Raw genomic sequence first — 25,091 nt, forward strand, 5'->3', positions numbered from 1 at the left:
TCTCCTGGGTGACAAACGAGGATGAAGCTGCTCCACTTCTTCCAGGAATATCTGTTCCTCTGACAGGGGCATGCACAGGCCGGATTCTCCTGCCTCCTTGGCCATGCACAGCACAGGCACTGAAGGATGAGCAGAAGGAGCCTTGAACACCAGAGATGGGCTCGTGCATGGCAACAAAACCCAGAAGGACAAAAACCAGAACTGAGGGTACTGCAGAAATCAGGAGCAGATCTCAAAATGACAAAGTCTCCACGGGAATGATGGACAAGGGAAGGAAGAGTGCCAGAACCTCCCTCAGGGATCCTGAGGAAGAACCTCCATGCCTCCATGCCATTCTCACCATGGGATCAAGGCTGCCATGGCTTTGTCCAGCCATGTCTTGCACAATTCCAAAGAGAGATCTTCCTGGTGGGATTCCCTGGGACTGTGACCCCATCCTGGTGAAGTCTAGACATGTGGTGGTGGACACATTGTTGAGTAGGGAGACTACACAGAGAAAATTAAGGATACTGGGAATGGGAACGGGAGAGAAGCAGGGAAGAGCTGGTGGCTGATCCATGCCAAACAATCCAGAGTGTGAGATGGGCATCTGGCAGGGCTTGAGGTGGTCTGTGGCTCCAGGCAGGGAATGGACTGGGACGTGCTGCAGGCACTGCTGTGTGTGGCCAAGGTGCTGGGCAGGCTGACCTGAGACACGGGGCTGGCACTGCTGCTGCCAAAATTTGCCAGATGGAAGAGCCCTCCCCCAGTTCCGCTGCCCTGGCTGAACATGGTGGTGGCCCCATGGGGCCTGTGAAGGTCTGACCAGAGGTAACTCCTTTACAAATCACTGACAGGATGGTGGAGCTGGGGAGTGCTGGTCTCTTCTCCCAGAAAACAAATAGCAGGACTAGAGTAAATGGCCTAAAGTTGTACCAGGGAAAGTTTGGATTCGACAGGAGGGAAAGGGTTGTCAAGCACTGAAACAGGCTGTGCAGGGAAATGGAGTCACCATCCCTGGAAGGCTTCAAAAGGTGTGTGGATGTGGCACTTGGAGACATGTTTAGGGTGAACACAGCTACCTTGATGGCTGGACCCAATGATCTCAGAGCCTTTTCCAGCCTCAAGGATTCCATGGCTACTGACGTGCTTTGTGCAGCTCAGGGAACCTCCCAAGGGCTGCTGAGCCCCAGCCCAGCTCTGTGGATTCAGGTCTGCCCCGGCCAATGCCAGGGGAGGCCCAGGGTGGGCACCAGCACCACGCAAACACCAAGCACTCCTCTCTGTTCCCAGCGAGTCCTGCTGCCATCAGCCCCATCCAGAGGCAGCCCCAGCTCTCTCCATGTCAGCCCCATCCAGAGGCAGCCCCAGCTCTCTCCATGTCAGCCTCATCCAGAGGCAGCCCCAGCTCTCTCCATGTCAGCCTCATCCAGAGGCAGCCCCAGCTCTCTCCATGTCCTCCCCAGCCGCCGCCCCAGGCGCTCACACCCCAGGGTCAGGAGGGTAATCTGCCCTCAATATCCGCCACGCTCCTCCACAGCAGGACCAGCTGTGCTTAAGTGGTGACAGCTTTGGGGCACCGTGTCCTGCGGCACGGAAAGGGAGCAGGGGCTGGGGACAGCGACGCGCAGCGGGAGGTGCCCGGGATGGCAGAGCTGTGCCATCCACAGCACAGTGAGCAGTGCCAGGGACAGGCACAGCTCTGCCATCCCCAGGGCAGCAGGAGGTGCCAGGGACAGGCACAGCTCTGCCATCCCCAGGGGGGCAGGAGGTGCCAGGGACAGGCACAGCTCTGCCATCCCCAGGGCAGCAGGAGGTGCCAGGGACAGGCACAGCTCTGCCGTCCCCAGGGCAGCAGGAGGTGCCAGGGACAGGCACAGCTCTGCCATCCCCAGGGCGGCAGGAGGTGCCAGGGACAGGCACAGCTCTGCCATCCCCAGGGCAGCAGGAGGTGCCAGGGACAGGCACAGCTCTGCCATCCCCAGGGCAGCAGGAGGTGCCAGGGACAGGCACAGCTCTGCCATCCCCAGGGCAGCAGGAGGTGCCAGGGACAGGCACAGCTCTGCCGTCCCCAGGGCAGCAGGAGGTGCCAGGGACAGGCACAGCTCTGCCATCCCCAGCAGAGTGAGTGGTGCTTCTGCAGCAGTGCAGCCGTGGCAGGAGAAAGCTCCAAGGGAAGAGCTCCCAGAGAAGGACAAGGGACAGGGAAGGTACAAAACATCTGGTGCAGGACATGCTTGAAACTAAGGTGACAACAATGGCTTAGCAGGAAGGGAACTGTCCTTGGTGAGAAAGGCAGACCCCTAAGTCCCATCCCTCTACCTCCAAGAACTGATGGAAACATTTTCCTGGTGTAGCAGAGGCTGTGAACAGCCAAAAGTTCTAAAGCATCATCCCCCTGCTCCAGGCTTAGGAATTCCTATTAATAAATTTCCCACCAGGCATTAGGGAGGAAATATCCCCACTCTGGAGAAACCTGATGTGGCACAGATGGAGATCTATTGAGATGGAAAAGGTCTGACAGCAGCAGGGACAGGAGTCAGGGAGGAGACAGGAGGGACAGGGAGCTTGGCTCTCACTCTCTCCCTGTAAGGCAAGACCTTAGGAGCCCACAGCATGGTGGAGATGAAGTGCATGTCTGAAAGCTTCCAAGGGACTCCCCAGAGCTGCTCTGAGACACACTGGAAGCCAGGCAGATACTGCAAGAGCCAGGACAAGCTTTCTGCATTCCCTAGGTCCACCCAGGACCTTGGTGTTACATCCTGAGTATTCATGATGTGAGGAAGGGCAGCTGTTCTGAGAGACAGAGTTAAAAGTGGCCTTCTGACACACACATGCAGGTGCAGCATCCTCACAGCACTCAATGCCACTGGCCAGATGGGCTTTGAGCCCCAGGTACCACACCAAGAGGACCAGGGAGCATGGAAATGGCATTCTGTGCTGAGGGCAGGGACTGCAGCCAGGGGCCATCCTTGCAGGAAAAACATCCCTGGAGCAAGGAGTGCATGTAACTGTTTGACCTGAATTAGAGCAGAGGAATGAAATATTTAAAAGCGAGCATGTTATGAAGTACCTCGTGTTTTTGGTTTCTAGCTGTGTCTAAGTTACTTGTGGTTCTTAACAGACCACAGTGCAAGCTTCCCATGGGAGATTTACTGACCATCTAGCAGATGTCCTTAACCATGGCAGAGGGTTGGAAGGAGATGATCTTTAAAGGTCTCTTCCAACCCAAGCCATTGCGTGGCTTTTTAACAGACTTTCCTGGAGTGTCTGTGATCCCAGCAGATGAAGCTCTGCTCCACAGGCTCTCAGCTCAGGAACATCTCCTTTTTCATCCACCTGCTCCTTCCCTTCCTCAGCACCTGCCAACACCCCTGGGGTGCTCCCCTTAACCCTGTGCAGTGGGTGCTGTGCCATCCTCAATCTCTGCCACAGCAGCACCACAGGGCCAGAATAAATCCCAAAATTATTCCCATTATTGCTTCCAAAGGTGTTGACCTTGCACGCATCTGCCACAACAGAGAAGGCTCTGGACATGCCACAGGCTGGGACAGGCTGTGGACATGCTTTGGCCTTGCAATGCTCCCCACTGCAGTGTTCCTGCCCCTGGTTCCCCAAGAACTCACATCCTGATTGGTCATGTCCCAGTAGGGCCGCTCTCCATAGGACATCACCTCCCACATGACAATTCCATAGCTCCACACGTCACTGGCTGAGGTGAACTTTCGGTACTGGATGGCCTCAGGTGCCGTCCATCGGATCGGGATCTTCCCACCCTGCAGGGCAAAAACAGCATGGTAACAGAGAGAGCAGGAGCAACTGGAAAATAGCAGTGTCCACGATATTTCCCTGGGATATTCTAGTAAAATCCCAGAAGGAAGGAAGTACAGGACTGTCTGTCCCTCAGGGTGGATGTGGATTGTCCAGCCACGCTGGAAGCCTTCAAGATGATGATGATTCTCCCCATTTGGTGACCTGTCCCAACACCCTCCTGAGGAAGGAGTTTTTCCTGTTGCTCACCTTGAACGTCCCCAGCCATGTTTTTGTCTATGACCCCTTTATTGCATCATCTGGTGCCACTGCAAAGAGTTTGGCTCTGTCTCTTCATTACTGCCCTGAAGGTCACTCAGAGGTGTCCCCTCAGCCTCCCTGTCACCACCTTAACCAAGGCCAGCTCCTTCCCCTGCCTCCTGCTCCTGCATGGCAAAATGCCCAAGTGCTAAGAGGGTCTTTGGCAGAAAGTGAATGGCCAGGAATGTAAAAAACCCAAACTGATCTCCCTCTATCCTTTTGCTGTCACTTGGCTACCTGCAGAGCAGAATAAATGGAATTAGAACACCTTCCTCTTCAGCCATCTACAGCTTCCACTCTTTGAAGTCAGCAAGAGACCATTTCTGGCATGAGCCCTGGTGTCCCAGTCTGTCTGCGGATCTACACCTGATCCAGGAGGTTCTGATCCTTCAGCATGGGCAGGGGGGTCACTGGTGGGAAATGGGATAAGTCTGGGTGGGCACTGGGGTCTCTGTCATCCAGCTTGGAGCAATCAGATTCTCCACTCCCTCTGAGGAGTTAAGCACAGGAGTAGCACACACAAATGGGGACACAGGGATTGAAGGCTCTGCTTAAGCCCTTCCTGCCTCCTGATTTTCTACCAGGGGCTTTGGACTTGAGCCATTCACTCAAGGGACCTTCTGAAGGGAAAATCTTCCCCTGTGCTGAAAAAATAAGCAGAAGTATCTGTGTTTTGTGGCTGTGGGAAGATTAAAAAACATTATATTTTGTCAATGAACAACTGCCATGTCTTATTAAGGGTCTCTCAGGACTTCATAAGACTCAGCCCCAGTTCATGCCAGAATAATGAAAAAAGATAATGTTTCTTAATCTTTTCACAGCCACAAACCTCAGACAAAATATTGTTTTCCACAAAAGGGGAAGACAAAGCAATCCATACCAAACAGGATGTCCTCTCCATCAGGCAGACTCCTGACAGAACTCCTGGCAAGCAGTGGATTTTAAAAATGGCTAAAAAGAAGTCCTGAAGTAGAAACTTGACTTTGGAGGATTCTTGTGGGAACTCACTTCAGCAAGACCTCCCATCTCCGTGGGGTCTGACCTGGAGCTTCACCACTCCAAAGACTTTCCTAAGGTCCACCATGAACCTCCCAGGCCAGAACTTGTGGCTTCTGCTCACCCATGGACACAGGGTCACTGGGAGAATGATGACAAAAATCATTTTGCAGAGGAAGATACTTCTGATACAGTAGGTGCACATAATCTGTCATTAGGGATAATAAATATCCTGCTACAGTGCCCACAGTTTAAGGAGAATAAATTAGGGATGACGAATTTATTATTAGAGAGAAAAGCTACAGGCATAACACCAGGGATAGAGAACAGCAGTAAACACCATGTATTTAGTTAACAAAGGGAAATTTAATTGGCTGTAAGGGATATATGAAAAATAAATGTTATTAGTGTTTGCAAAAACCATTGATGGCTGAGTTGATGTCTGAAGCTACACGGATGAGAATAAACCCACACATTTTTAGGTGCTTGTTAGGTATTTAGCTACTGATAAAATTTACTAAGAGCTATGCCAGACATCTCATCACTGCCAGCTTGAAAAGACCCAGGAGAGGTGATTTCCTACAGGTCATGCCCCAGCTCTATCAACACTGATTTCCAAGGATTCCTGACGTGGGCATTGATCCTGATGCACTGTGCAGAGCATTTCTGTGTGGTGTTTATGAGAACTCCTGGCTGAGCTCTCCCTGAGCAAAACCAAATAATCCTCTGGTCCTGGGGCACCTTCTGCAGCCTGACATGAGCCACAAGTTCTTGGTGGCACTTGTGTCTATGGCACCAAGGTGTTCCTGGGAAGTTGTTACATGAACATGAAGTCATTTTTAGGCATGTTTTTCTGTTTAAATTGGATACTCTCTGGAAGATCAGTATCTAGTATCTGGTACCCACCCACACTTCCTACACTTTCAGTCTATCCTTCTTGGGGCTGAGCCAGTGAGATGACATGAGGAAGGGCAGCAGGGCAGCATGACTGGACAATGATGGTAAGAAACTCAGACTTGCTGCCCTGGCAACAAATCTGTCAGGGCAGATCACATCTCAAAGGATCCCAGGTAAATCATACGGGGAAGTGCAGAGCATGATCCCAACCAAGGGCTCTTCAGGGACATGTGTGTGTTTGCAGACATGTTTGGAGGAAGGCTCAACAGGAATGACAGGATCTTGCAAGGGAAAATCTTCTTCAGTTTATTTCGCTGTTCTTTCTCATCTGGGACGTTTCCACTGCTGACACCGTGGAAAAGTGCTCCCTGCTGTCAAGGGGAGGTCCCTCCTTCCCTCTCCCACTCCTTCCTGCACCCCTGGCCCTCCCTGGCTGAGGAGCAGCATTACCAGAGCACTGGTGTAGGTGGGGTCGGAGGTGTCGTCCTCCAGGAAGCGGGAGAGGCCGAAGTCAGACACCTTGCACACCAGGTTGCTGTTGACCAGGATGTTGCGGGCAGCCAGGTCCCGGTGCACGTAGTTCATGTCCGCCAGGTACTTCATGCCCGCGGCGATGCCCCGCAGCATGCCCACCAGCTGGATCACCGTGAACTGCCCGTCGTTTTGCTGAGGGACACACGGACACGGGTCACAGGAGCGGATTCACAGCCCAGGGAAAAGCCAGGAGCCTCTTTCCACACCCATGGCAGGATAAGCCATGAGTACATTCCCTCCCAGGGAGGGTGGGGAGTGCAGAGCTCACAGGGGTTGGGAGTCACCTCACACATCCCAAGGGCACTACTACGGCAGCTGCTGTCACCTCAAAACGCACCCACCCTGCACAGCAGAGCTCAGAAGGGACAATCTATTCCCATTGAACAGGTTACTTCCCTTCAGCAGAGTCAATTACCCACTTCAAACCCAGAACTAGAACTATTTAGACAGAGCAGCTGGAGGGGGGGTCCTGCTGGGTTAAAGCTGTGTTAGACTGTCCCTCCACGGGTGTCCATGGGTTGGTCTGGACGTGCACCTGTGGGCAGGCAGGCACAGCCTCTCGCTGGGATGAGTGGACAGACACATAAGAAATGACAGCCCTGGTGCTGTCACCCCCAGCTCTCTGCACAGACCTCTGCACAATGCAGCAGCTGCCCCAGTGACAGGGAAGGGCAGGCTGGGAAGGCCACTGCAAAGGGAACCTTCCCCCCAAATCCCCTCTGTGCTAGCCCAGCCTCTAAAGCTGCACACTGCCAGATCTCATACCCGCAGGAAGGAGTCCAGTGAGCCATTCTCCATGAACTCAGTGATGATCATGACTGGAGAGCTCTTGGTGACCACCCCCTCCAGGTGGATGACGTTGGGGTGGTCGAACTGCCCCATGATGCTGGCCTCACTCAGGAAGTCCCGTCTCTGCTTCTCCGTGTAGCCAGACTTGAGGGTCTTGATGGCCACAAAGATCTCCCTTTTGCCTGGAAGCTTGAGATGCCCACTGCACACCTCACCAAACTCCCCTGTGAACACAAGTAAGGCCTATGAGCCTTCTCCACCTCTGCTGTGCCCCTGAGGGACCCTTGGCCCCAGCTGTGTCTGCCCTATCTGTCCCTGAGCCGAGCATCCATCCCTGTCCCTGAGCTGAGCATCCATCCCCTGAGCTGAGCAAAGCACCCACCCCTGATCCTGAGGCAAGCACCCATCCCTGTCCCTGTGCTGAGCACCCACCCCCAGACCCTGAGTTGAGCACCCACCCCAGAACCTTAGCTGAGCACCCACCCCTGTCCCTGAGCTGAGCACCCACCCCTGTCCCTGAGCTGAGCACCCACCCCGATCCTGAGCCAAGCACCCATCCCTGTCCCTGTGCTGAGCACCCATCCCTGATCCTGAGCTGAGAACCCACCCCTGCCCCTGAGCTGAGCACCCACCCCTGCCCCTGAGCTGAGCACCCATCCCTGATCCTGAGCTGAGCATCCATCCCTGTCCCTGAGCTGAGCACCCACCCCTGCCCCTGAGCTGAGAACCCACCCCTGATCCTGAGCTGAGAACCCACCCCTGATCCTGAGCTGAGAACCCACCCCTGTCCCTGAGCTGAGCACCCATCCCTGATCCTGTGCTGAGCACCCATCCCTGTCCCTGAGCTGAGCACCCACCCCTGATCCTGTGCTGAGCACCCATCCCTGATCCTGTGCTGAGCACCCACCCTGTCCCTGAGCTGAGCACCCATCCCTGATCCTGAGCCAAGCACCCACCCCTGATCCTGAGCTGAGCACCCACCCCTGATCCTGAGCTGAGCACCCACCCCTGATCCTGAGCTGAGCATCCATCCCCTGACCTGAGCAATGCACCCACCCCTGATCCTGAGCCAAGCACCCACCCCAGACCCTGAGCTGAGCACCCACCCCTGTCCCTGAGCTGAGCACCCACCCCTGATCCTGAGGCAAGCACCCATCCCTGTCCCTGAGCTGAGCACCCACCCCCTGTCCCTGAGCTGAGCACCCACCCCTGCCCCTGAGCTGAGCACCCACCCCTGCCCCTGAGCTGAGCACCCACCCCTGATCCTGAGTTGAGCACCCACCCCAGACCCTGAGCTGAGCACCCACCCTGTCCCTGAGCTGAGCACCCATCCCTGATCCTGAGCTGAGCACCCATCCCTGATCCTGAGCCAAGCACCCATCCCTGATCCTGAGCTGAGCACCCATCCCTGATCCTGAGCTGAGCACCCATCCCTGATCCTGAGCCAAGCACCCATCCCTGATCCTGAGCTGAGCACCCACCCCTGATCCTGAGCTGAGCACCCACCCCTGCCCCTGAGCTGAGCACCCACCCCTGATCCTGAGCCAAGCACCCACCCCTGTCCCTGAGCTGAGCACCCACCCCCTGTCCCTGAGCTGAGCACCCACCCCTGCCCCTGAGCTGAGCACCCACCCCTGTCCCTGAGCTGAGCACCCACCCCAGACCCTGTGCTGAGCACCCACCCCTGATCCTGAGCTGAGCACCCACCCCTGATCCTGAGCCAAGCACCCACCCCTGTCCCTGAGCTGAGCACCCACCCCCTGTCCCTGAGCTGAGCACCCACCCCTGATCCTGAGCTGAGCACCCACCCCTGACCCACGTTCCCTCCCTCTCCACCCTCCAGCTGCACTCATCCATGAGGAGCACTGCCTGTGGGCTCATATGCACATGGGAACTGATGGTCTTGATTCTCCTGCACTGGACTCCCCTGCTCCTTTAGTGCAGCCTAGGGCTAAGTAAGGTCTTAGTGGCATCAGTCCTAGTGGCATCAGGCTAAACCCTCCCAAATGCTGGCACCATGAAGGAGCCTGTGCTGCTGAAGGCCAGCCAGCCACTCCCAGGTCACCTACCTGCCCCAATCACCTGCTCAATTTTGACACAAGAGATATCGATTTCTTTTGCAAATTCCCTGACAGCCTCATTGGGATCTTCGTAGGTGAAAGGATCGATATAAATCTTCATCCCTGGAGTCACTGCAGAAAGGTGAGGGAGAGAGTCAGACAGATGGATGCAACTGGAATGGTTGGCATCAAGGCAAAGAGAAAACAGTTTGAGCGACAGTCTTGTACCTAAGCAAGTTGCATAAACAAGGCACGAAGCAGACAGAGAGAAACAGTTTGAGAAACAACATGCAGATCCATGTTTCATAAGACTGTTAGAGCAGTAAGGAGCCACATCATGAGGCTGGACTACAAACTGCAGACTCCTCCATGGGATCTGTGACCCTTCCAGGAGCTGTGCAAGCAGGAGGGACAGTCCAGTCTGCCCTGTTCTCCTGACTGGCAGTCCTGCCCAAGGCTGGGTTTGCTCTTGGGAGCCCCGAGAGAAGTAGTGGGACACCCTAGGAAAATCACAAAAGACAGGTTCCTCTTGCTAGGCCCAGCAGGGGACACAGTGACACGCCATGGGACCTGGTGAGGCTGGACTGCTGCTGCCACATCCCAGCCACCTGCACTGTGGGACAGCCCTCACCTGTGCTTCTCCCCTTTGTGTACTCATCTTCTGGCCCCTGGCTCACTCCAACGTGGGCTGTTTGGAGAGCAGAGCTCACAGCTCCCTAAATAAGGAGCCCCACAGAGCACCAGACTGACTCCAGCTCCAGGATGCTGGTTGTATTCAGGGGATTCTGCAGGGTTCACAGGCTCCCTGGGCCTTGGCAATTTGCTGCAGTGTCTGCACAGCAATCACTGCTGGGGACTGAGCAGGGACTGAGCCCTGGCCAGGTGTGTTGGGTGAGGAAGGGGCTAAAAGGCAGCCAGGCTGTATCAGCTCTGCTGCATCCTGTGGCACCAGGCCTGTTCCAAGTGGTGCAGGCACAGTGATTAAACCCATCCCAGCCTGGAGCTGTCACATCCCACACAAGGCCCGGGGAGAATGTGTGAATGTGTGTTTGCAGCCCAGACTGACAAACAACTGAGAGCTACATTTACATAATGTCTTCTGAAAAGTGTCGTTTTTCCTGGTAAGTGATAGCGAGGCAGCCAGCACAGGCTGCTGGGCCACAGGGCTGCAGCTCTGCCTTTTGGGACATGTTTCCCAGGTAAAAGCAGGAGCAACAGTGAGTCCTGAGTGGAAACACTGCTGGTGTTTTCCATGCTCTGAGCATGGCCTGGATTTATACAGGAATAAGGTATTAAAAGGGTAGAAATCCTGAAGCTGCAAGTAGAACACGAGGAAAATCACAACTGAGATTGGAATAAAGCAAGATTAGAGCAACAGGTCTTCAGTGAAGGGGGAGAAAGGAATTTCAGGGATATGAAGGCAGGGGTTAATCATAGAATCATGGAATGGTTTGGGTTGAAAGGAATCTTAAATGACCTCATCTCTTCCCCCCCCTGCCATGGGCAGGGACACCTGCCACTATCCCAGGTTGCTCCAAGCCCTGTCCAACCTGGCCCTGGACACTTCCAGGGATGGGGGAAGGAGGATGCACTGGGGTGAGGCAGGGTGTGCAGTGAGGCTGAGCAGGAAAGCTGGATGTGAGGGAGTGCCTTGCACAGGGATGTTGGAAGAGGGAGGCTACAAGAGAGGGCATGTTAGGTATTGTATTATATGCCTAAACATAGATATATCTCCTATCTACTGGGAATCTGGGAGCACTGGGATGGGCTCTGGCAAAGGTCTGTGGGTTCCTGCAGGGGGACAGGGACAGGTCAGGGAGGGGTGTCACTGCTGTCCAGGAGATGGGCAAAGCTCAGGAGCTGGAGAAGCAAGACATGCTGTGGTGGCAGACACTGCAGCACAGAAGACAGCGATGCTTCAGGGGGTGTTGGTTGTCACCGAGGTCTGGAGGACACGCTCAGGCACCTGACAGCGTGCAGGGCTGAGAGCAGGGCAGGGATCAGGGGCAGGGGGGATCTGGAGCTGCCCTGCCCACACACACACGCCCACCCTGCCCAGAGCCCTCCCCAAGCCCCGAGTGAACAGGAGCACGAACCGAGCAGCGAGCGGCCCCCCAGGGCCGGGGGGGGCCCCCGGTACGTACTGTGGCCACTGGTGTAGTGCTGCAGCTTGTCCGTGTACTCCGAGTCAGCCCGCTCGAAGCCCCGTCTTCTGGAAGGGAAGGGAGACCTGAGCACAGCATGGGCCCCTCGGGGCTGGGGCTGCGCTGTGGGGACACCTGTGTCCCCTCCCTGCCATGCCCTGTCCCCAGTGCCCCGCCCTGGGAGCCTCAGGCTGCCCTACCTGCTGCACACGATGCCGATGACCACCACGGCGATGAGGAACACCAGCCCCGCTGCCGAGGAGCCGATGATGAGCGGCAGCTTCTCCTGCACGCTGGTCTGGTACTCGGCTGGCACAGGGCAAAGGGAACAGGTTACTGTGCCATCCCCCACCAGGTCATTGAGGTCAGAGCCCTGAGCACGGGCCGTGTTTGATTCCTGGTATGGCTTTGGTCTTGGACAGCCGGGACTCCCCTCTGGCTGGGGGATGTGTCCCAGAAGGAAGGGTGGATGGAGCTATTCCTTTCGGGAGGAAGGTTTAGTCCTGTGGACGTGTGCTGTGCCTTGTCCTTGGCACCAGGGCCTGAAAACTGGCTTGGTCTGTTTTATTTAGCAGCACAAATTTAGAAAAGTAAGACATGGCTCTGTGTTTGTCATCGGCAGCTGTGCAGGTAGAAAACATAAATTTTGCTTCCTCTACATCCAGCTGAGCAGACACATCCCCACAACAGAAAGGCTGGGCAGAAACTGGGGCCTTCCCTGCATGGAACAAGCACCAGGCCTCTCTCCGGGTCTTGAATGTGGTTTCTCAACACACCCTTAAAGGGACTGACAGCAAGGGGACTGGCTGCTTGTCTATCTCCACATCTCTCCAGACCCTGAGTCACCTTTACAGAGCAGCTGCAGACTCACCTTCAGTCATGGTCTGGAAATACATCTTCCCACTGTAGCGGCCGTAGCCGGCCACGGTGCGCGCCCGCACCTGGAACACGTAGATGGTGCCAGCCTTGAGGTTCTGCACTGCCACAGTGTTGGTGGGGCTCTTCACTGTGGTCGAGTTCAACTCACTCAGATCCTGCCAAGAAAAAACAAATCCATCATCAGAAAAACCAGTCCAGAATCAGGCATTGTGCTTCTGGAAGGAGGAAGGGCAGGAGACCAGGGTGGAGAGACCACCAGGGTCTGAACAAAGAGGTGATTCCTCCTGTCAGGGAGACACAGACTCAGGGATGTGAGTATGGATATCCCTGAGCTATTCACCACCTCTCAGGAAGGGCTCTAGAGAAGACAGGAGCTACGAAACTCATGTTGCTTCTCTAAGCCTTGAGGTCAATGGAGATGGGAAGGTGGGAACTTCTTCCCTCTTCTGTGCTTTTCTCTTAGCACTTTCCTCCTCCCTCTACCCCTCCTGCTGTGCCTTAGCCAGCCTCAGCACAGTCCACCTGCTCTTCCCCAACTCCCATCTCCCTTTGCCAGGAGGTAAAGCCCACCTGAACTCTGGGTTTTGGACCTCAAGAGAAGTTCTGCTTGCACCCCACTGCCCAGAGCCTGCTTCTCCAGGGGCCATGGCCAAGTTTCCAAGGCTGGGGACCCCAAGAGCACATTTCAAAGTGATAATGAGACTGCATCATAACTTTTGTTCTGCCCCTTGTCTCCAGTTTTCTAGCTGAAGACTGGATGGACAGGATTTCCTCACACAAGGGAACAGATAGTCTCTGTCCCCCAAGGACATGGAGTCAACAGAGGATGATGACAGAGGGTCCTGAACATGGCCAGAGACAGTAGCTGGGAGCCTGGCTGCCATGAAGTCCCAAAAGTCAGAGCAAAACAGCAATGCCAACAGCACAATGCTTCTGGAAAACAAAGAGCTCTTAGGAAAGCCCAGCTGTGAGCAAGCACTGAGAAAAGGAGGTGCAGGCACAGATTTTGGAATCCAGTGGCTGTAGTGACACTGAAGGTGCTCATCCATCCTGGCTGCCCTGGCAGATCACCAGATGCAACAGAGGAGTGGCAGCTCAAAATCTGAGCTGGCAAGTTCCCAGAGGGTCCCTGACTTCAACTCACTGCACAGGACGCCCCTGCACTCTCGGTGAGGAGAGGTCACCTTGTGAGACTCTGACAGGGACTGGCAGAAAGTGAGACATGAGGTTTGGGGAACTCCCTAAGTGTGACTGAGGGTGTGACCAAGGGACTGACCTCTGTCCCAGCTCTGAAATGACATGGAGATGGAGATGGAAGCATGGAGACATTTCTGCTTTTCCCATGGGAACAAGAGATCAGTGTGAAACTCGCAGAAAAGAGAAAGCACCTCTAACCAACTTCTGCAATAAAGTGCTGATGGACAGAGGGTAATGAAGGGGCAATCAGGCAGAAGGAAGATCCCAAAGAATCATTAAGGTCAGAAAATTCCTTCAAAATCATCAAGTCCAACCTTTGATTGACGCCCACCTGTCACCAGCCCAGAGCAGTGAGTGCCATGTCCAGTATTTCCTGGACACCTCTGGCGTGGGGGCTCCACAACCTCCTTGGGCAGCCCCTTCTAATGTCTGAGCACCCCTTCCATGAAGAAATTCTTCCTGCTGTCCAACCTGAACCACCCCTGGCACACCTTGAGACTATGTCCTCTTGTCCTGTTGCTTTTTCCCCAGAGGAAGAGACTGACACCCACCTGGCTGTACCTTCCTGTCAGGGATTTTGTGGTCATAGAATCATGGAACAGCTTCAGTTGGAAGGGGACTTTAAAGTTCATCCAGTTCCACCCCCTGCCACAGGCAGGGACACCCTCCACTAGACAAAGTGTCCAACCTGACCTTGGACACTTCCAGGGATCCAGGGGCAACCACAGCTTCTCTGTGCAGCCTGTGCCAGGGCCTCCCCACACCATCCAAGCTGGCCTTGAATGGAGTGGATTTTGTGTCTCAAGCTGTTAGTTGGGCAGTGCTCTGGTGTGGTTGGTGGTAAGAGAGGGGTCTGTCAGGAATGTGTTTCTTCAAGTGTGTGGCCAAACCCAAGGAGTGGAGATGCTGATGGCAAATCCCTCTGCAGGGAGTGCAGGGGAGCTCTGTGTTACATGTAGGGGCATGGAGGAATATGACAAGGGGGAATGGCTTTAGGCTGAAAGAGAGCAGGGCTAGATGAGATATAGGGGAGAAATTTCTCTCTGTGATGAAGCTCTGGCACAGGGTGCCCAGAGCAGCTGTGGCTGCCCCTGGATCCCTGGCAGTGCCCAAGGCCAGGCTGGATGGGGCTTGGAGCAGCCTGGGACAGTGGGAGCTGTCCCTGCCATGGCAGGGGTGGAATGAGATGGGCTTTGAGTCCCTTCCAGCCCAGCCATCCTACGATTCTGTGAAACACCTGGGAGATCTCCACTATTAACACTGTTCAGGAACACTTTTCCCTTCTAAAAACTACAGTATCTGTTTTATGCATCTGGACTTGGTGCTGAGGGTTCCTGATTGTCACTGGGGTCTCTGGTAATTAGACTGATGGCAGTGAAAAGCTCAAGTACAGATACACACACCCCAAGGAAAGATGAGCACACAGAAAACCCATGGCCTCGTTTGTCTGATCAGGCTCAGCACTCCCTTGGACCTTTCCCAGGCAGCTGAGGAGAGAAATAGGTCAGGAAATGTTTACAGTTTTAGAGCTCAAGGGCTTGGATGAATCCTCCCAGGCCCTTGGAGGGCACTAACAACACAGTTGTTTAAAAATCATTTGTCCACCTCTTTTGGAGAACCTTATCCCTGCTCCTGGAGGACTTTAAATGGAATGTAATGGCCAAGCCTACAAGGTGGTTGATGCATGGGAAATTGCTGTCTGCCTGGCTGAGGAAGGTGTGCTTGTGATGTGCTCTCCTCTAAACCCAGACCACAAGGAAAAACCATTTACACCTCTCCACCCTCCCTTATCAAGCCTGTTCTTCCTCCTTGGCATCACCTCTCCAGAACCTGCACATTCACCTCAAACACTTCTCCCCTTTCACCTCTCTGGGCTCCTCTAGCCAAGTGCATCCCAGGTGATTGAAAGCCCAAGTCCAAGCAGACGTTTGTGGTGTTTGGGGGCTTTTCCCCTGCTGATTTTCTTTTGAGTTTGGACATTCTAATTCAAAATAACACACTGGTTTGATTTTGAGTCTTTATCTGATTCTCCCTCCCACGAGCCAAACTGAAGCTAAAACCAAACTCTGATCAATAAAGAAAGAGTCTCTTGAAACATGGGTAGGCTGCGAGACACCCAAAGAATTTACAAAAATTGCTTCTAAAAAGTTGCATTTAAAAAAAAAAGAAAATTGAAAGTGAAAAAGCCAAGAAAAAAATGTCAACTGACAGAATTTGGCAGAGTTCCTATGAGCCTGCACAGTGACATCTGCCATGGCCCTGGGGGCAAACACAGCAGGACACCAGGGCCTGGTGCCAAACCATCACACAGCTGCATTTCGGGATGCCCACGTGTGGGAGCAGGGCCCTGCCAGCCAGCCTGGCATCCCCAGCACCTGGACTCTCATAGGGATCCACCCCTTGTGGGGGCAGCCCAAGAAGATTTGTGCCCCCAGCCAGGTATCCCATCAAGTGGGAAGAGGAGAAATGGCCTCAAGTTGTGCCAAGGGAAGTGCAAGCTAGATATGAGGGAACATTTCTTCATTAAAAGGGTTTTCAGGCATTGGCACAGGCTGCCCAGGGCAGTGGTGGAGTCCCCATGCCTGGAAGTGCTCAAAAAACGAGATGCTGCACTTGGCAATGTAGCTTGGTGAAGGTTGGGCTGACTGATCTTGGAGGGCTTTTCCAACTTTAATTATCCTCTGAGTGTTTGAACGCCTGTCCCAACCCAGTCCTGGACAGTGCCCAGTCCCAGTGTGGCCCTGGGCAGGGACTGGGACTGCAGGCAGGCTATGCCAGGGCTCCCTGGCAGGGTTTCCTTTCCATGGCCTTGAACTCCCAGTTTTCTTGGGACAGAGACCCCTCCAAGGGTTTGGGCAGCACTGGCTGAAGGGGCAGCCCCACCTCAGGAGAGATGAGAAACACCAGGCAGCAGCTTTGGCTCCAGGCTCGGGGACTGTGGTGTCCTGCACTGCAGGACAGACTCTGAAGAGGCAGACAATCACAGAAACCCAGGATTGGCTTGGAAGGGACCTTACAGACCATCTTTTTCCAACCCCCTGACATGGGCAGGGATGTCCCCTGAGTCAGCCTGGCAGCAGCACCTCCAGCATCTGTGGGCCAAGCCCTGGGGACATCCTGTCCTGGGCTGCTGGGCTCTGACCAGAAGCTCCTGGGCACCAGGAGAGCTCTGCTTCTACCTCCACTTCCACATCCACCTTCACAGGTCCTCTCCCCCACCCTTCATGTCCCAGCCAGCCCGTGCCCCTACTCCAGCACTGGCTGGAGACATCAAAGGGCTCTTTTGCCTCTAAAGTCTTGCACTGGTGACCAAATTGGGCTGAATGTCTTCAAACAATTACAGAATGGGTGACTTTGAGCATCATCAAACCCAATCATTTTGCATAATGAGGAGGGCTAATTGTTCTTTGCTGTGTCTGACACTGCAGTGGGTCTCCAGTTCCCACACTCCAGGATGAGTTTGGCAACTTTGGATAAAAACTGCTACACCATTTCTAAATGAAGACAACACAGACTTTTTAAATAAGACAAACACTGGCAGGTACCTCTTGGAAGTGAAAAAACAGCACATTAAAGTGAGTGCTACAGAGAGCAGCCACGTCAGGCAGTGTTTGTGCAACAATCTGCACGGATTTGCTCCAACTCCACGTGAAAAAAACTCATAATGCCTTTGTACAGGCATTTTTAATGGTATCTAAAAATAGCAGTGCTATAAATAATCTGTGAAAGGGAAACAAAAATACACCTTTGTTTCAGGTGTTGTGAACAGTGCTTTTCTGTCAACACTAAATAAATTCTTCTATTTTTTTAATTTAATGTCTGTATATAGAAGAGAATCCATTAAAAATGAAGAGTCAAGGTGCTTTTGATACACAGTATGTATGGTGCTATTCTTCATTTGAGCTGTTCACATGAAAATAAAATATAATTTTCTACTGGGGGAAAAAAAATTCAACCAGAAAAAACTTAACCAGCTCTAGAGATCTTTGCTGAGCATTCAGAAGCATATGGGACAGTTTGTAATGAAATATTTGTAAGGAAATCACCTCTGCACAGACTGGCAGTGCAGTGAGAACACACCTGGAATGTGTCACACACCACATCCAACTGCTGGATTGACGGGAAGCAGGAGAGGAGCACAGCAGGGCCAAAGCCCTGGCACAGGATGCCCAGAGAAGCTGTGGCTGCCCCTGGATCCCTGGCAGTGCCCAAGGCCAGGATGGGTGGGAGGTGTCCCTGCCCATGGCAGGGGGTGGCACTGGATGAGCTTTAAGGTCCCTTCCAACCCAAACCATTCTGGGATGCTTCCATGGTTCTCTGAAACCAGGACAGGGGGAACCTGAGCCCAGCTGTGCCCTCTGTGCCAGGCTTAGTGCTCCATGAACAGCCCTGACTGAGAGTGGGGCCACTTGTCCCCATCATCAGGGACAGGCTGTGCCCTGACTCTGACAAAGGGACAGGCAGATGTGGCTGCCTGCAAAGACTGGCCACCAGCATCACTGCTTGTTAGACAAAAATTCCCTTTATTTACAGCCTTCCTCAGAAAACAGAGGAGAGGGAAGAAAGAAAGAGAGTGAGAGATTAAGATAAAGTAAGAGGAGGAGAATGTACTCCCTGAGATCTTCTGCCTCTACATTGAGGGTCCCCAGGGAAAGGACCCCTCTTGCTTCCCAGATCTGTCTTGTTATCTACTCATCCATCCTGCCACGTATTCTGGGATAATTTCCAAGGGTCAAAATAAATGGCTGTGATTTATGCAATATAGGTCAGGACCTATTTAACAGCTTACAAAGGAGCCCCCCCTCCTCCCCATTCTCCCTCTGGCTCTTGGTGATGAGAAAATAGGTCACAGGCAGGCAGTGGGGGGGGATTAATCATTTCTTCCGGCAACTGCTGGGAAAAATATTTTCAGTTCCATTTAATCATAAAGCTTTTTAATTAGTAAGGTTGCAATTTATAATGTATAGTTTATAAGCTCTTGTGCAAGGGGGCAGATTCCTGGAAGGAGAAGTCTCCTGCTCCCCATCTCCCCTGGGCTGCACAGATGAAGTTCAGCCTGGCAGGTCCTGGGACCAACCTCCACATGGTCCTCAGGTGTCTGAGCAGCCACTGGTGGGATGGACACCCTGGCACAGTCCACATGAAATTCCTCTGTCTGCCTGGACAGGGAGCTTATGGAAGGAGCAGGTTCCTCAGGGATACAGGGCCAGAGCTGCCTGAGCCCTTCACACTGACTCCATAGTGCAGCATGAGCCCTCCATGGGAGCATGGGACACCTTCTCCCTGTGCAACATCTGGGCTCAGGATGCTGCAGGGATGCCAAACTCACCTTTGGGGTAGATGCACCCATGGACAGCGCTCCAGAAAATCTCCAGGACTGGACACCCACTGAGTGTACGCCAACCTGTGACTGGATTTTCCCTGTCATTCCCATTTCCTTCTGATGCCACAGTACACAAAAAGGAAAAAATAGACCCTGGACCCAGAGTACCCTGCTCTCCCTGCAATGGGTCCACTTGCCACCAGTTCTGTGGAGGTGACAGGAGAAGCTCCTGAATGGCCAGTGGAATTTCTACACTTGGACCACTGGAACCATCACTGGACCCCAAGAATAGATGGCCACTGTCACCCATGTGACCGAATGCAGCAAGAGAAGTTTCCTACTTAACAACCACTGTATGCCCTTAAATAAAGTCTGCCCCCCTCCTCTCCCCAAAAGCTGTGGGTGACCCCTGTGCAGGTCCCTCAGTACCTTCTCATAGTACTGCAGCTCATAGTCCAGGATGACTCCGTTGGGCTGGTCGGGCTGGGACCAGGACAGGGTGATGCTGTCCACGGTGCGGCTCACCTGGTGCATGATGGACACGGCAGAAGGGGCTGCAAGAGAGACAGGGGGGACAGACAGTCAGACACCTGCACAGGTAGGACCCTCACCCTGCAGGAGGTGGGCAGGACAGTTATTGTTGTTTGGAGCTTTGGAATTCACCTCCTGCACTGGGAGAGCTGTGCAGAGGTCAGGGGATCCTGGATTTTGCTGTTTGTAGAGAGCAGTGAAGAGGGGAAAAAATGGTTCTGCTGAACTGGTAGTTAGAAAACATGTAGGACAGTGCCTCAAGCAGGAAAGTGGCAAAAGGAGCCCAGGTTGGAGCAGGCACAGCACTGTTCTACCGCAAAGCGCCCCACCAGCCCCACAGCATGCACTCCTCGCTGCCTGCCATGGGGAAATGGGTGGTTTTTAGTTTCCATTCGCTCAGAGCAGCTTCCCAAGGTTCGGGCCGGCTGGGGCTGCACGCCGCACATGCCAATCACGGGAGGCGCATCCAGCGCTGAGCAGGCAGCACAAAGCTGACCTGACACGCTGACAATGGAGAGCAGCCCGGCCCGGCCCCGCTCCTCGCAGCGAGCACAAAGGGCCCCGCCGGCCCTCACACACCCGGGCCGCTCTCCCTGCCGGCCCTCACACACCCGGGCCGCTCCCGCTGCCGGGACCCTCGGCCGGGAAAGCCGCCCCGGGAGCTGGGCTGGCAGCCCCACAGGCAGGGACCGGAGCGGGGAGCTGGGCTGGCAGCCCCACGGGCAGGGAGCGGAGCGGGGAGCTGGGCTGACAGGCCCACAGGGAAGGGACGGACCGGAGCTGAGCTGGCAGGCCCGCAGGGAAGGGACCGGAGCGAGGAGCTGGGCTGGCAGCCCCACGGGCAGGGACCGGAGCGGGGAGCTGGGCTGGCAGCCCCACGGGCAGGGAGCGGAGCGGGGAGCTGGGCTGGCAGCCCCACGGGCAGGGACCGGAGCGGGGAGCTGGGCTGGCAGCCCCACGGGCAGGGAGCGGAGCTGAGCTGGCAGGCCCGCAGGGAAGGGACTGGAGCGGGGAGCTGCGGGCGCCCTGGGAAAGCCTGAGCGGCCCTGGCCCGGCGGGCTGGGGAGCAGGGTGAGCCAACAGCCCGGGCTGCCTGAGTCCTGAGGGGCAGGAAACTCCTCGGAGCCTGCAGCTTCTCCTGAGGGCAGCTCCCATCTCTACTCTGTGAGCAGGGACAGCTCCCAGGGAATGGCTGGAGCTCTGACAGGGGGGTTTAGGCTGGAGATCAGGGAAAAGTTCCCCCAGAGGGTGCAGGCAGTGCCCAGGCTCCCCAGGGAATGGGCACGGCCCCAAGGCTGCCAGAGCTCCAGAAGCGCTCAGACAACGCTCTCAGGAATGCACAAGTGGGATTGTTGGGGTGTCTGTGCAGGGCCAGGAGTGGGACTCGATGACCCCTGTGGGGATATTCTCTGATTCCAGGTGCTGACAGCAGAGCAGCCAACACCCCCACCCCTGCTGCAGGGCTGACACCCACAGCTGCCTGCGCTGGCTCCTCTCCCCCATCCCAGAGCGGTGAGAGGAGCCCTCCCCGTGCCCAGCCTGCTGCTGGCACTGCCAGCACATCCTCCTCAGTGCAGGGCTACCCCAGACCTGCCCTAGTGCCAGCCTAGCCCTGGAGAGAGAGCTCGAGCTGCAGTCAGCGTTAGCCCTGGCACAGCTGCCAGCACAGGCTCACCACTGCAACAGCTGTAGGGCACAGGAGAAGCCTCAGGGCTAGGAGAGGACTGGAGAGTGGTAGCTTGAAAGTTTTCCCATCACTTGCATGCCAGGCCAAATGGATGCAGAGTGGTTTGCACTCAGATGGGCTTTTCCCAAGTCCAACCCCTACAATATTTCATGGAAGAACAACTCATTTGGCAGCTCTGAGACACAGCCTGGAGGAGCAGCACCCAGAGGAAGGCACCTCTCACCCATGTCTAGGCTGGCTCCCGTTGGCATCAGGGGCAGTGACAGGAGCTGTGCCAGCTGGGACTGCAGTGGTAGGACCACGGTGCTTGGACAAGCATGGCCCCAGCATGTTCCTGCACATCACAATAAATTACCACTGAGCAACTCCTCTCCAACACACCAACAAAAGCCATTTTTCTGGTCCACCGTCTGCCTCTTCCCTGCTTCTTTTCTGACTCAGCACCACAGTTCCCAGGATGCTCAGTGTCTGGGTGCCAAGGGGCTGGGTTTGGCAAACACAAGACCTGTACCACACTGCTGCACCACTTTCCTTCACCTGCCTAGGTTACCCCACTCCTGAAGGAAGGTGTGATGTGGATTAGCCTCAGCAGTGTTGTTGAGCTCCAGTTTTGTCCAGGAGAACAAAACTAGAAGGACAGCAGAGAACTTCATCCCTGGAAGTGTCCCAGGCCAGGCTGGATGGGGCTTGGAGCAACCTGGTCTGGTGGAAGGTGTCCCTGCCTATGGCAGGGGATGAGATAATCTTTAAAGACCCTTCCAACCCAAACCACACCATGATTCCAACAGATCCTGAGGCCACTCCTTCCATCCATTTCTGCTTGAGCAAAGCCTCATTACCCAACAGTCTGAAACCCTCTGTGTCACCTCAGCCCTCCTCTCACTCTGTGGCACTGCTCCCCTCCCAGCCTGACACCCCCATCCCACTGCTTCAGGCCACATCTTTCCAAACTCCTGGGAAGAGTTTCTCACGCTGTATGAAGATAAAACACAGGTAATGTTTCTGGAGCCTGTCAGCTCTTGCCAGAGCTCACTGCTTCCTTGTTCAAACAGATTCTGTAGGACATCTGCAATTTTCAAGACAAACATCTCTGTCTCTGGAGACCAGGCTCAGGAGGAAGATGTGACTGTGCTGCGGATGCCGTGTGGCAGGGATGGCACTGGACTGAGGGAAGCACACAGCCCACAGTGTCTGTGACAGCTGCTCTGGGAGCTGATCCCACATTACACACTGGGCTTTTCCAGGACAGGGGCCATGTACAGCCAGAGCTGTCCCACCACAACACCAGGATGTGGCAACATCCCATGATTCAGGCACAGGTTCAGTGGCCTTGCAGCTGGAGAAGCTCCTCAGCTCCAGGTTCCTCCTGGTAGGAGTGAAGTCTCTGGGATGTTCTTCCAGTTCCATGCACTGCACCCCAGCCTGGGAGCACAGGACCTCTCCAGGGCATCTCCTGCCTCTCCTGAGGGAGATGTACCAGACAACAGCCACAGCAGGACATGTGTGACTCACGTGCTGCTGGTACCTGGTGAACCTGCTCTGGTTTGGCTCAGCAAAAGACCCAAATGGATGAGGTGGGGCTCATGGAAGGAGCTTAATGAGGCAAATGTGCTGCATGGTGGGAGGAGGCAGGGGAGATGAATGACTACAGCAACCTCAGAGCCTTTCCTGCACCTGGGGCAAGGGAGGGCTCTGGAAGAGCAGGAACCTCCCCAGTGCATGTCCTCAGTAACTGCTGCTCTTATCAGGACACCAGGGGAGTGCACAGCAATGAAACCACAGCAAGGCCCAGCTCAGAAGTGACCTCTGGAGGTTTCTGGTCCCACGGGCTGGCAGACTAATTTCAAAATCAGATCATTTTGCTCAGGACTGTGTCCAGATAAGACCTAGTGAGTCTGATCCCCATGGGTGGGGCTTCCACAGGCTCTGAGCAGCAGCCCCCAGCTGCCTTCTCTTAGGGGCAGAAACTTTCCCTCACATTCCACTGGGATTTTGCTGGTTGTGCCTTGTGGATGTTGCCACCATTCTCCCCCTTGATGCCCCTCAGCCTCCTCCTCTCCAGGCTGATCAGACCCAGCCCTCAGCTGCCCTCACCTTGGATGCTCCAGCCCCAGTCTCAGGGTAACCTCCTTGTCCTGCTGGACCTGCTCCAGTTTGTCCAGGAGTGTGATACTGGGAGCCCCAGAAGATGAAGGAGCCCAGGTGTGGCCCTGAGACTGCTGAGCAGATGGAAACAATCAATCCCTCTCCTGGACTTTTTGCTAACTCTGCAGTGACACAAAACATGGTCCTTTGTCACACCCTTTATGCCAGGTGAGGGCCTGGGGTGCACAGAGAGGCTCCCAGGCCCATGAATCAGGGATGGGCTGGCACTGGATATGTGAGCTTGAAACCAGTTTAGAGGAGCCAGCCAGACTCAGAGTGACTTTCCCAGGTCCAGTCAGCAGGAACAGCTTCAGCTGGATTCTGACACGATGCCCAGGCAGCTGACTGTGCCCTGTGACACACAGAGGAGATCAGATATGGAGAGTCCCCACTCTCAGAGCCTTGATCTCCCTGTGCTGTCACCATGAAGGTGTGAACAGAGGTGGATTTATCCCGATGGGGTATCCAGGGGTAGGTGTGTCCCAAAAGTGCAAAAAACAAACAGACCTGCCTTCATTCCATAGCTGATGGAAACACTGCTCCTCACTGAATCCCTTAACCTCAATGTTATTTGATTGCACAGATTTCACAGAATATTTTGAGTTGGAAAGGATCCACAAAGATCACTGAGTCCATCTCTGAAGTGAATGGTCCATACAGGGATCAAACCCACACCCTTGGCATTATCAGCACGGGGCACTGAGGCAAACCCAACCACTGCAGTCCTTGGAAGGCACTTTCTGCATCCTCTTGATCAGGGATGGCCTCAGACTCCTCACAGTGCAGTGCTGTGGCTTCCTTGAATTGCTGGAGAAATAAACCACACTGAAGCCACCAGTGGAGTGTAAAACAAGCTTAATGAAAATCCACTGATGTACAAAGCCAACGTGCCCCACACGGTGACCCCACGGGAGGGATGCCAGGGACACTTCTGTGGTCACCACCCCGAGCCCTGCATGGCCACACAACGCTGCTCACAGCCAGACCCCTGCCCAGGCCGGGCATTTGGCAGTTTATCTCAACCCAGGGAGCAGAGCAGAGTTCTGTGGCTGGGGCAGCCCTGCAGGATCAGTGTGGGGGTGCTGGCAGCTCTGCAGCACACACAGAGCACTGCCTGGGCTCAGGAACTGCAAACACTTGGGAAGGATGGGGTTCAGGAGGTCCCCCCATGCTCAGGTGTTGCCAGCAGAGCTGCATGGCCATCACCTCCCTGAAGGGATCACCCCTGAGCTTTGCCAGGGCTGGGCTGGCAGAACACCATCTGGGCTGATCCCACAGCGCGGGCAGCAGCTCCAGGGAGGGGATTCTGCTCCTCTGCTCGCCTCTGGAGAGACCCCCTTGCAATTCTGCCTCCAGCCCTGGGCTCCCAGCACAGAAAGGATGTGGAGGAGTTGGAGCAAGTCCAGAGGAGGCTATGGAGATGCTCTAAGGGCTGGAGCTCCCCTGTGCTGGAGCCAGGCTGGGAGAGCTGGGGGTGCTCACCTGGAGAGGAGAAGGCTCCAGGGAGAGCTCAGAGCCCCTGCCAGGGCCTGAAGGGGCTCCAGGAGAGCTGGAGAGGGACTGGGGACAGGGGATGGAGGGACAGGACACAGGGAATGGCTCCTACTGCCAGAGGGCAGGGCTGGATGGGATATTGGGAAGGAATTGTTCCCTGTGAGAGTGGGCAGGGCCTGGCACAGGGTGCCCAGAGCAGCTGTGGCTGCCCCTGGATCCCTGGCAGTGCCCAAGGCCAGGCTGGATGGGGCTGGGAGCAGCCTGGGCTATGGAAGGTGTCCCTGTCCATGGCAGGGGATAGAATGGGATGGGCTTTAAGGTCCCTTCCAACCCAAATCATTCTGGGATTTGAAGACACCCGAAGA

The 25,091-nt window shown here is 54.9% G+C and overlaps 1 protein-coding gene across 4 annotated transcripts in view; it reads right to left on the minus strand.

Annotated features, from left to right (window-relative positions):
• EPHB2 (EPH receptor B2) overlaps positions 1 to 25,091 on the minus strand; it is a 152,402-nt gene that overhangs the window by 15,479 nt on the left and 111,832 nt on the right. The window contains exons 6-13 of one of the 4 annotated variants that reach the window (XM_063177031.1): positions 19,299 to 19,423; positions 12,342 to 12,504; positions 11,671 to 11,779; positions 11,471 to 11,535; positions 9,336 to 9,458; positions 7,243 to 7,490; positions 6,394 to 6,609; positions 3,606 to 3,755 (exon numbers count right to left, since the gene is read on the minus strand). In XM_063177031.1, coding sequence (XP_063033101.1) covers positions 3,606 to 3,755; positions 6,394 to 6,609; positions 7,243 to 7,490; positions 9,336 to 9,458; positions 11,471 to 11,535; positions 11,671 to 11,779; positions 12,342 to 12,504; positions 19,299 to 19,423 — 1,199 coding nt within the window. Of the gene's footprint in view, positions 1 to 3,605; positions 3,756 to 6,393; positions 6,610 to 7,242; positions 7,491 to 9,335; positions 9,459 to 11,422; positions 11,539 to 11,670; positions 11,780 to 12,341; positions 12,505 to 19,298; positions 19,424 to 25,091 lie in introns of all 4 variants that reach the window. The other 3 variants (XM_063177029.1, XM_063177030.1, XM_063177028.1) reach the window with 3 other exon arrangements.

Source organism: Melospiza melodia, chromosome 26 (genome assembly GCF_035770615.1).
Source record: "Melospiza melodia melodia isolate bMelMel2 chromosome 26, bMelMel2.pri, whole genome shotgun sequence".
NCBI classification, from domain to species: domain Eukaryota; kingdom Metazoa; phylum Chordata; class Aves; order Passeriformes; family Passerellidae; genus Melospiza; species Melospiza melodia.